The 10,321-nt window shown below is 28.3% G+C and overlaps 1 protein-coding gene across 1 annotated transcript; it reads right to left on the bottom strand.

The window, feature by feature from the left end:
• Positions 1–482: 482 nt before the first annotated feature.
• LOC108339561 (uncharacterized) lies at positions 483–3,752 on the bottom strand. The gene is made up of 5 exons (XM_017576703.2): positions 3,387–3,752; positions 2,113–2,282; positions 1,571–1,634; positions 946–1,012; positions 483–829 (listed from the first exon to the last, which is right to left on the bottom strand). The coding sequence occupies exons 1-5, from the start codon at positions 3,652–3,654 to the stop codon at positions 730–732; spliced, it is 669 nt and encodes a 222-aa protein (XP_017432192.1). The 5' UTR covers positions 3,655–3,752; the 3' UTR covers positions 483–729.
• Between the last annotated feature and the right edge of the window lie 6,569 nt (positions 3,753–10,321).

The following is a 10,321-nucleotide window of genomic DNA, read 5'->3' as shown; positions in this document are numbered from 1 at the left end:
TTTTCTTCTTATTTAGTGTTATCAAAATAATCTATTTTTCCATAGAAAATCAATACCAATGTGCATTTTACTTCTTACAGCAAGAATTCTCTTATGCTTAACATTCTGCAATCCTCCAAAAAAAACTCAATCTCGATACTTTGTAAACCTATTACAGTGGATGATTAAGTACTTTCATTGACATTCAAGCATCAACTTAGACAGCAAACATTCGATTCTAACAAATGAAAGAAAAAACGACCAAGTATGCCATGTCAAACACGTTCGTCCATTTGAACTTTTACTATCAATTCAATAAAAAAAACAGTAGGCGACTGTCAAACCAGTATACCAATATTGGGGGTCCACATTGGAAGACCACAGGTTATCGAACCAAAAACACACTCTTCCGTATATCAAAATCCAAAAATATACACACATAAACTCGCGACATAAAACAAAATATTTTAAACAAATTCAGAATGTGGTATAGAAAGTGGCCATTGTGTAAATATTATTTATAATTCAATTACCTGTATAAAAAAATTGACCTAAGATAAAGAAAAAATAGCCAGTATGCAAAATTGAATTTATTTCCGACACGAATTAAAACAACAGTAACCTTCGTTGGCCTAGATAGAATGTCGAAGTAGTTCTATAATGCACCTTGCACATCAGGGCTGATGATCGGATTCTAAAATCGTCTTAAGGGAGCATGGATTTACCAAACATGCAAGGTGTATTGTAGAATTAGTTTAGAATGTCATTTAGGAGATCTTTCACGTAGTTACCCGCTCTGTTCAAGTCTTTGGCAACACCGGATACCACCAGGCCTGCATTTCTTTGAAACCTGCAAATTTAGAATCTTACGGTGTTAGAATGAGCTGCATCCTCAGTACTCGTGTAGCTAGCCGGCAAAAACGTACAACAAAAGTTAACTCGTGTATGCTAAAAACTTCCACTTGCCTGTTGAAGAACTCGGTTGTACGATTTGGAGGGGTGTATCTTCCAGGTTTAGGAGTACCATGTTCATCTTCAGGACAAACAAGACCAAAATCCCAGAAATGAAAAGGCACAATAAGTAAAATGCACAAATAAAAGAGATGAAACTAACTAAAAATAACTGAAGAATCTTAGCTAATAAAATAAGTAATCAGCAAAACCATGAAAATCATTTTTAACATGAAACAGTTTCTCTCTAAGTACATAACCGCAACTAATAATTGTCATACTAACGACTTTATGTTATACACTGGCACATAGGTCTAATTCTCTTATAGTCTCTTATTGTTCCTTCTACAATACACTTCGGTTATTGAGAACAACTCGATAATGTTGGAAACGTACACAACGCAACAGATAAGATGTCCAACTGGTTCTATGACTTTGCAATGAACTTCCAGTATAAATGTTTGCCATTTTGGGAAAGTTATCATTGATATAATGAAGAAACAAAAATTAATCATCTCCAAGATCAAATAAAATTCTCCAAATATGTTTGAAATGATGAATGATTGAAAAAGAAAGAAATAACCGAGAAGTCTATAACTATAAAAATAAAAAATAAAATAAAAACTAAGAATTTCAATACCTTCAGTTTTATGAGTAGCAGAAACATGGCCAACAGCAGGATTTGGTTTCTCTTCTAAGACAACCTGAAATATATGTTAATAGTGTCATAAGCTGAGACCACATTTATCGTCCACAGTTTAAGTGATCACTGCTGCACCACCGCATCCTCACTTTTTCACTTTTTATTGTTATTTTTTCTTGAGAAATGCGAGGTTGCTAGCGACAACCTTTTAGACTCTTCACTGTTGGGTGGATGGAAATCACGTGAGTTCCCCCAAATAATAAATGAAACCTATTAGACAAGCAGACCCAAATTACTTAAGTGTCTCTGCATAACTATTAATAGTGATGCTATGGTTTTAGCAGTTCTCTTTTATCTTTAACGACTTCACAAGTTGATTATTTGTTTCCCTCCTATAACAAATTGTTGCTTGTGGCATGATATATGCAGCTTTATATTACAAAAAATATGAGCCAACATCCAAGAAATCCATGGAACAGCATAAACCAAGTTTTAGAAAATAAATAAACTACAATGGAATGGCAATCAAGATATATAACCTCTAGACCAAGGCAAAAGGGCAATTTCGCCTTTTTATCTTGAGAGTCAGCTGAAGAGTCTTTGTCGTCTAAGTAAACAGAGTACCCAATACAGGCATACTTGAAATTTGCAAGACTGCGGCCCTCTTTCATAGCTTCCAACTCAGTTTCTCCCACAAGAAAAGGGGGTACTGGTTATATGAATAAGAACATCAATTATAGACAAATATTAAAGGCTTATAATAAACAAATATTAAACTCTCATGAGCAGAGAAAATTGTAGACAATAAACCCAATCCAAAAGAAACATAAACTACAATATCTAACATAAAAAATAAAGTACTCACAAGTACTAATAGAATAATTTAGATAAAGGTTAACTGTGAAAAAATGGTAGTAATGACTAACAAGTATACTGACTAACTAAAATGACAAATTGAAGAAGTGAGAAATAAAGTAAACATTTTAAACCTACAGGATTGGAAATCTTAATAGAAAAATTTGCATGTTTATTGCCACAACACAAAAACAGCATATATTAGACTTCCAAAAAATATTAAGTTTCAAGATTATCAAGTGCATGAGTAAAATTTTAATCAAAGTTCGTAATAAAAAAGGAAAACTGCATAGAAAATATACAGGGGCGAAATTCTTAATAGAAAAATATGCATGCTTATTGCCACAACCAAAAAATTATACATTAGGATTCCAAAGAATATTAATTTTCAAGATTATCGAGTACATGTGAAAATTTTGAATAATAGTTCGCAACAAAAAAGGAAACAAAATAAGTTTTAAATGATTCTTGTTTGAGCTATAAATGATTTTGCGTCTGCTAAGTGCTAACCCGGCTCCCTCTCTCGCCACAGACTACTATTGACGATTTTTCTCAGTAACACATAACAGGATGAGAACAAATATCATCTTAATCAATTTCAAATGATTTCTGTACAAACTAACTGTCACAGCAAGCAAATAAGAATCCAGCTGCAACTCAATTCAAAACAATAAATGCAATGCCATCCTGAATAAATTGTTATGCATCAAACTACAACTAAAGGAATAGGTACTCCACAAAAATAAAAAATTACTCTGCTAAATAGATATCAACATAGCTCTGAATTAATATATACATTTACTTTGCTCAGAATACAATGTTTGAATTCAGTAACAAGATTTTAAAACTTTCACCCACAGAATTTCATTTCATGCACCTTCTATTTTAACTGATATAATTTTTTTCAAGAAGCGAACCAAACGCCAAAAAAATGAATTGTAGACCAAGAGAGAGTGACCTTGCTGGAGCGTTCTGGAGAAGCCCACGCATGTGGGGTTTTTGGATTTGGTTTTATAAACCGATGAGTAGTAGGCGCATCCCTTGCACGATTTTCCTATGGATCCTTTAGTGGTATGAGGCGAGTTAGGGTTAGGGTTTTGATTGGAATTTGGATTTGGATATGGATTTGCATTTGGATTTTGATTTGGGTTACCGTTGGGAATGGGATTCTGAGGTTGATCACTTCCTGCTCCTGAGGCTGCAGCTTCGTCTTCTGGGATCGCCATCGTCGATAGGGATTGGATTATTCGATCTTCTTACTCTGTCAAGTTCCCATGTCTGCTTTTGATTTCAATGTGGAAGCAGGGGAAAGACACTAATTCTGCATAAAACAAAGCCATAGATACAGGACACCACATTGCATTTTGGGTTGGGCTTTAACTTTGCTAGTTTTGGATCTTATTGCGAATCCAAAGAGTGTTACTTCCTACACCTCCCCACTTTTCTCCCTGTACCCCCACATCCAAAATTCATGGTATTTCTTCCTGCACCACCTGGTTCTTTCCGCACCTCTGTAACTTATTTAAAAGGCAAAAATATCTTTATTTTCTATATTATTTTTTTCCATGTCTTTATGGCTGATTCTTATTCATTTTCTTCTGTCATCATTCTTTCAGTCATGTTTTATTGTTATTGTATATTTTCTATTTTCATACTTAAAAGAAACTAATATATCACACTATATTATGAGGAAAGAATTTTTTTCAGTCTTTACCAATAATTTATAAATTGTGCAATTTAAAAAAATTATTCAAAAAATGACATTCATATTGCACAATTTAAAATACTTTTCTATAAAAGATGAATGTGAAATTAAATTATTTTTTCATACAAAAGATTATTTTTTATTGTGAAATTCAAAAGTACAAAAAATAAATTCAAAAGTCAACGATTATTTTTAAAGTGTATAATTCAAAACTCAAAAATAACTTTCAAATTACATAATTATAAGTAGAAATATTTTTAAATTTTTCAATTTTAAATTATATAATCTAAATTTTTTTTTCCATATTATACTATCTAAAACTTTTTTTGCATCAAAAAATAACTTTTGAATGTGTAATATAGAATAAATTTATTCCTTTCAAATGCTGCAATTTAAACAAAATTCAAATTGTAAAAAAATAAAAAACTTTAACCCATAAAACTAAAGTGAAATTTTTTATATTTATTAAAGTAAAAAAAAAAGTACTTATCTTAATTTCCTGAAAGTATTCATTCACGAAATCATTATAATATTCCACTTTAATAATTATTTATAAATTATTATTTATAAACAATGATGTAAAAATATAGTTAATATTTTTTATCCGCAAATATTAATCGTTAGTATTGTATTAGTGTATGTATTAAACTTATGATACTTTTTTCATCAACCTTTTAAACCTTTCAAATTGATATTATATTTTTTTAATGTTAATAGAACGAGGGAACCAAATTTTTTCTCACCTCCACTTTTATTACTAAACTAATTTTACAATTTTACTTTTTTTGACTTAATCATTTCTTTACATTTCACAGTATTTATTTGCTTTACCCAGTAATTTCTGACCTTGTTTAATACCTTTTTACCTTAATTTACATTTTACGATAAGAACATCTTACTTACTCTACACGTTTATTTTAATTTGTTATATTCACTAACTTTATCTCAGTTTAACAGATTATACTATGTTTACATAAAATGTTCTTAATTTACAAGATTGTGTACTGTTTTTAGCAGTTTTATATGTATTTAGAAGTCATAATTAAAAAAACAAAACAAAACTTTTTGTATGTACTATATATTAAAAGAAATAAATAAATTGAAAAGAGATTATGATACTTTTGTAAAAGATTTTGAAAATTGATTATGAGGCTAATGGTGATTGAGAGCTGTCAAAACGGGTTAATCGGTCTGATTCGGTCCGGCCCACTACGGGTTGGTCACATAGTGAGTCAACCCAACCCGGTTCATTTATCAGTAAGTCAGAAAAATTCGAACTCAGTCTGACCCACCACAGGTTGATGGGTAAACGGGTTGGCTCACTGGCTCACTGGCTCACTTAATTACAATTTTTTTTAAAATAAAAAAATTATAAACTTTCTATAATTTAAATTTAAACAAATTTCATTTCCAAATTTTACTCTCAAAATAGGTGTTTAATTAATTTTGAAAATAAAAAACTTAAATAATTTTTTTAAACAAAAATAAAATAATAAATATTTTTTTATAAAATTAAAATTAAATTTAATAAAATAAAATTAAATAAGTGGGTTGATAGACCAATCCGACCTATCATAAATTCAATATGCATGAATCAGATTTAAATAAGTCGAATTGAAATTTATCTGACCCGCGTGTAGCAAGCATGTTGTAACCAATTTTAACAGCTTTAGTTATTGCCGTCTCAAGTAGGCAAGACGTGCATAGTAAAAGCTATGGTATCTCTAAGTGCAGTGTTTGTCATGTGCACATGAATTATGGTGCTTTTCATTTGGATTCTTTTATGACATACTTAAGATTCCAATCCAAGATCACCGTCAGAAGCACGTTGTTCTTTGAACGGAGGGTGCTTCTAAGTTCGTCTTGTCCTACCAGCAACTACCTCTCACATGGACAACCTTATTTCTTGCTTTTTCCTACACCATCTTCGGAAGCACTTATGTAAGCAATTTTTATAAGATTTTTAAGAAAAAAAAACTCCTTTTTAAAGTGATAATTATTTTATTTACAATTAAATTGGTTTATAGTTCATAAACTTATACACAAAATTCAAATTGATTTTTGAATTAAACTTTAGTTCTCAAAATAAATCAATATAATTATTTTAACTTAATTATATTAATTTTTTTTATATGTTAATTTATGTAATAAACTGTTATTTGAATAATTATTTCTTCATTAATACATTGAAATATCAACTAAAATATTATTTAACACATAAAAAAGTTAATATTATTAAGTTAAATAAATTTTATTTATTTATTTATTAAGTTTAAAGATAAAAATATATTATATGAGACCAAAAATAAATTTTAATTTTATATCTAAATTTAAAAAATAAAAATATATATAACCCTTCTATTTATAAGTTTAATATCAAAATCTATTCAACCTATATACGAAAAGATGTAGGTAGATTAAGATATGCAAAAGTAACCATAAATTTAAACTTTATATACAATATGGTTGTGTCAAAACTTATAAGAATAATAATCCCAATCATCAAAAGAAGACAGATCTAAAACAAATAATTACTAATATATATATGCATAAGGGGTATCGTCATAAAAAACTTGTTCCACTTTCACCTCATCACTCTATGCTCACACCCCACTAAATGATCATAACCAAGATTTAAGCACAAGTACATAAAAATAGTATACAAACACAAGGGTAAGCTAGATACAAAACAAGTCATGTAACATTTAGAATAAGATAGATATAAATCACATATAACATACATCGACCCACACAAGGGTAAGCTAGAACGTTGTGTCAGAGTCACTGCAAACTTACCGTGAAGAAGCTACAATTCCGCGCTGTTGTGAAGAGAACGTCGTTACCGCCACATCCACGAACGGAAATCGTCTTTTTACAAGGAGAAATAAGTTTCCTCTTACTGTTCATTTTCTCTCACACTAAAAGAAAAAAAAGGAAAAGAGAAGAGTGACAAGGGAAGAAGACGAAAAAGGAGGAAAAAAAGAAAAAAAGAGATAAAAAAAGAAGAAAAGAGATTTCTAAGAAAACCTAGGTTCTTACACATGATATAAAGTAATCTTAACCTGTAATTTTTTTTCCTTGTTAACTTAGGAGTGTTTTTATTTATTTATATGTCATTATATTTATTTTTTAAAAAATCAGTATAAAGTTTTTAAGTCAGAAAAAACTTGAAGTTTCTTTAACTCAAATTAATTGTTGTTTGACGTCAAACTCAATAAGTAAACGTTTACCAGATCAAGAAACCAGAGATGTCTAAGAGTTTGTGTTTGCTTATATGTAAAAAACACATACATGCTCATAAATTTAAAAGTATATATTACATTTTGTTGTTTTAGAATGGAAAGTTGTCGCAAGAATTAGTAATTAAGGATTGTCATATTGCTAATAATGACTGAAAACAAATATTACAAAAGAATATAATATTTAATTTTGTAAGACTCTAAATACAATATTTCCTTTAATCTACATTCGTTTCCTTTTTCTGTTCAGTTGCATGATATTTTTTTGTTGTAACAATATAATATGTGAGTTGATTTAGACTATGTTCTTTTGGGTAGATTTGGGAGAAATGATTTGGGGGAGATGATTTGAATGGATTTGAGTGGATTTGAGGGTAATTTTTTAGTTGTTTTTTTCAGTAGATCTGTGGGTAATTGAGAGTGGATTTGGAGGTAAAGTTTGTGAGAATTAGTGTAGGATTTGATTGATGTGATAGATTTTAAAAATTAGTTTAATTGGTAGAAATTAAAGATTACCAAAATGCCCCTAGTTATAAAAATAATATAAAATGTTATATTTAATTGTAAAAATATTTATAAAGAAAAAAAAATTATGAATAATTTATAAAATTAATGTTTAAAAATTATAAAAATTAAATAATCAACTTATTTTTAATAAATTAGAAAATATAATATACCTAATTTTATTAAAATGTACATCTTTTTAAATTATAATATTAAAATAATTATAAAAAAACTGAAAAATATATATTGCGTAATCGGTTAAGCGTTCTCGTAATCGGTTACGCGTTCTCGTAACCGGTTACATGTTCGCCAGCCATCCCTGTGCCAAAGTTAATAACGTGTACTCGCATGGCCTTTGATCGTAACCGGTTATGGAAATGGCTCAGGGCAAATGTGTAAATGTGGTAACAATCCGCTCAAATCATCTCAGTAATGCGAAGATCGATCAAACCGTGTCATCCCGCAAATCCATCCTTTTCCGTCTTCGACAATCGTTGTAAACGAACACGTTCGCTATTTCCATCATCACTCGCAAATCACTGTAAACAGTGAATTCCCTTCAACCGAACACACCCTTAATGAAATCATTAACAACAAAGTTAAAACAAATAGATAAACTTAAATAAAAAGTAATTTCTTTATGAAATATTCAATTTGAATGAAAACATTATTAATTTGAATAATATATAATCAAGTTAAGGAATTTATAAATTGAAATATTTAAAAAATTATATTTTTCAGTTGACTACTGGAAGTGAGTAACTTATATCTTTGTCATTTTAGTTACTAGTTTTTATATGTTAAAAAGTATGAATTATTTAATATAAAATATAATATTGAAGTAATAAAAGTCATTTGACTTTTATACTAACCATAATATGATATTATATTAATTTCAAAAGTTGACCTCTCTTAAAATATAAAATAATAAATAATATAATAACCACATCATCCAATTAAAAAAATAAATTAAATAACCATAATTTAATAAAAAATATAATTTTTTAATATCTAATAAAAATTTAGTTAAATATACTCTATAAACTATAAATAATAGATACGAAATTACTTACAAACTATCGCCCACCTTACTCTTTTTATCTGAAATTGATAACAAAATAACACAAAACAAAATAATAATAATAATAATAATAATAATAATAATAATAATAATAATAGTAAAAATAAAAATAATAATAATAATAATAATAATAAATAATAATAATAGTAGTAGTAGTAGTAGGCATGTGAGAGTCATGTGATCCTCTCCTTCATTCACTTTGCAAAATAATCATTTTGTTGTGAACCACTTAGTTGACTCATGCAACATTTACATGTTTACATCTAACTTTCAAAACTAATTAATAAAAGACAACTAGTACTTAACATTAACTACTAAAAATAAAAATATGTGATTAAAATGTGGACTAAAATAATAATACATATTTAATTTCAATTATTATAATAATAGCAAGTATTATAGAAGATTTTCTAATGACCAGACTACAACAAAACGTAAATCAAACTCCACAAATCCTCTAAAAATTTGATTTCTTTCATAAATATAAATAACATTTTATTTTCAGAAAAAATAAGGTGGGAGTATATTTTTTATATCTTTTTCTATAATAGTTGGTAATAAAATGTGTAAAGTCATCAAATTTCCATAATTTCTTGGCAGCATGCCAAATTTTTAAGTTCACATACTATTAGAAGCAATTTTAAAGGTGGAAATAGATTAGAAGCAATTTTAAAAGTGGAAATAGAAAGTGACACATAACTCAAACCTATGTAGACACATAACCAAATATAGCAATCTATATCATTACATATATTTGTCAACTAATTTCTTTAGCTGTTCTCATTAAACGCATTTAATTCAATTAGTTAACTTTAAAAAAAAATTATCTTAGTATTAACTTATATTCTAAATTTCAACTACTTTATAAACTAATTTGGTCCATAAACACCTTTGATTAACTTCAATCCCTTCACTTTTAATTCTTATTATTAGTAATAAGAATATCAAAAAGTGACCAAACCTAACAATAACAACCCACATAACTCCAATAAATAAAAAAAGTAGTTCATCAACCATTGATCAATAAGTGCTTTTTTGACCCTTTTTGGAAAGGATTATGAATTGCAAGTGTTTTTTCTTACGTATACTTAAAAAAAAGTGATTTGCGTAAATCGTGGTTATGCCATGGTTTTGTTTTGTTCCTTTTAAAAAATGTATTCTCGTGATAAAAATCACGAAACCGATTTCTCGAAACGTAAAAATTACCCAAAGAGTTATGCGATGATAATTTCTTGGCAACTTCCTCGGGGGACTACCATGCATAAAATTCCAATCTTAAAGGATTTAAAATAAAAAGGTGATTAGATTTTGCGAAAATTATTTTCAATACTAATTCTCCTACTACATCATACAAATTGTTTAAT

This window comes from Vigna angularis, chromosome 5, assembly GCF_016808095.1.
Source record: "Vigna angularis cultivar LongXiaoDou No.4 chromosome 5, ASM1680809v1, whole genome shotgun sequence".
NCBI lineage: Eukaryota > Viridiplantae > Streptophyta > Magnoliopsida > Fabales > Fabaceae > Vigna > Vigna angularis.
Note: the sequence above shows the minus strand (reverse complement) of the source record. Positions and strands in the feature narration are given on the sequence as shown.

Bases quoted from the DNA above. Each gene is read 5' to 3' on its own strand.
- LOC108339561 (XM_017576703.2), bottom strand. From the start codon at position 3,654: ATGGCGATCCCAGAAGACGAAGCTGCAGCCTCAGGAGCAGGAAGTGAT. The intron at 1,635-2,112 runs GTTATATATCTT...CATATATTTCAG, and splicing joins CCTTTTGCCTTGGTCTAGAG to GTTGTCTTAGAAGAGAAACC. The intron at 1,013-1,570 runs GTATTGAAATTC...TTTGTCCTGAAG, and splicing joins TGCTACTCATAAAACTGAAG to ATGAACATGGTACTCCTAAA.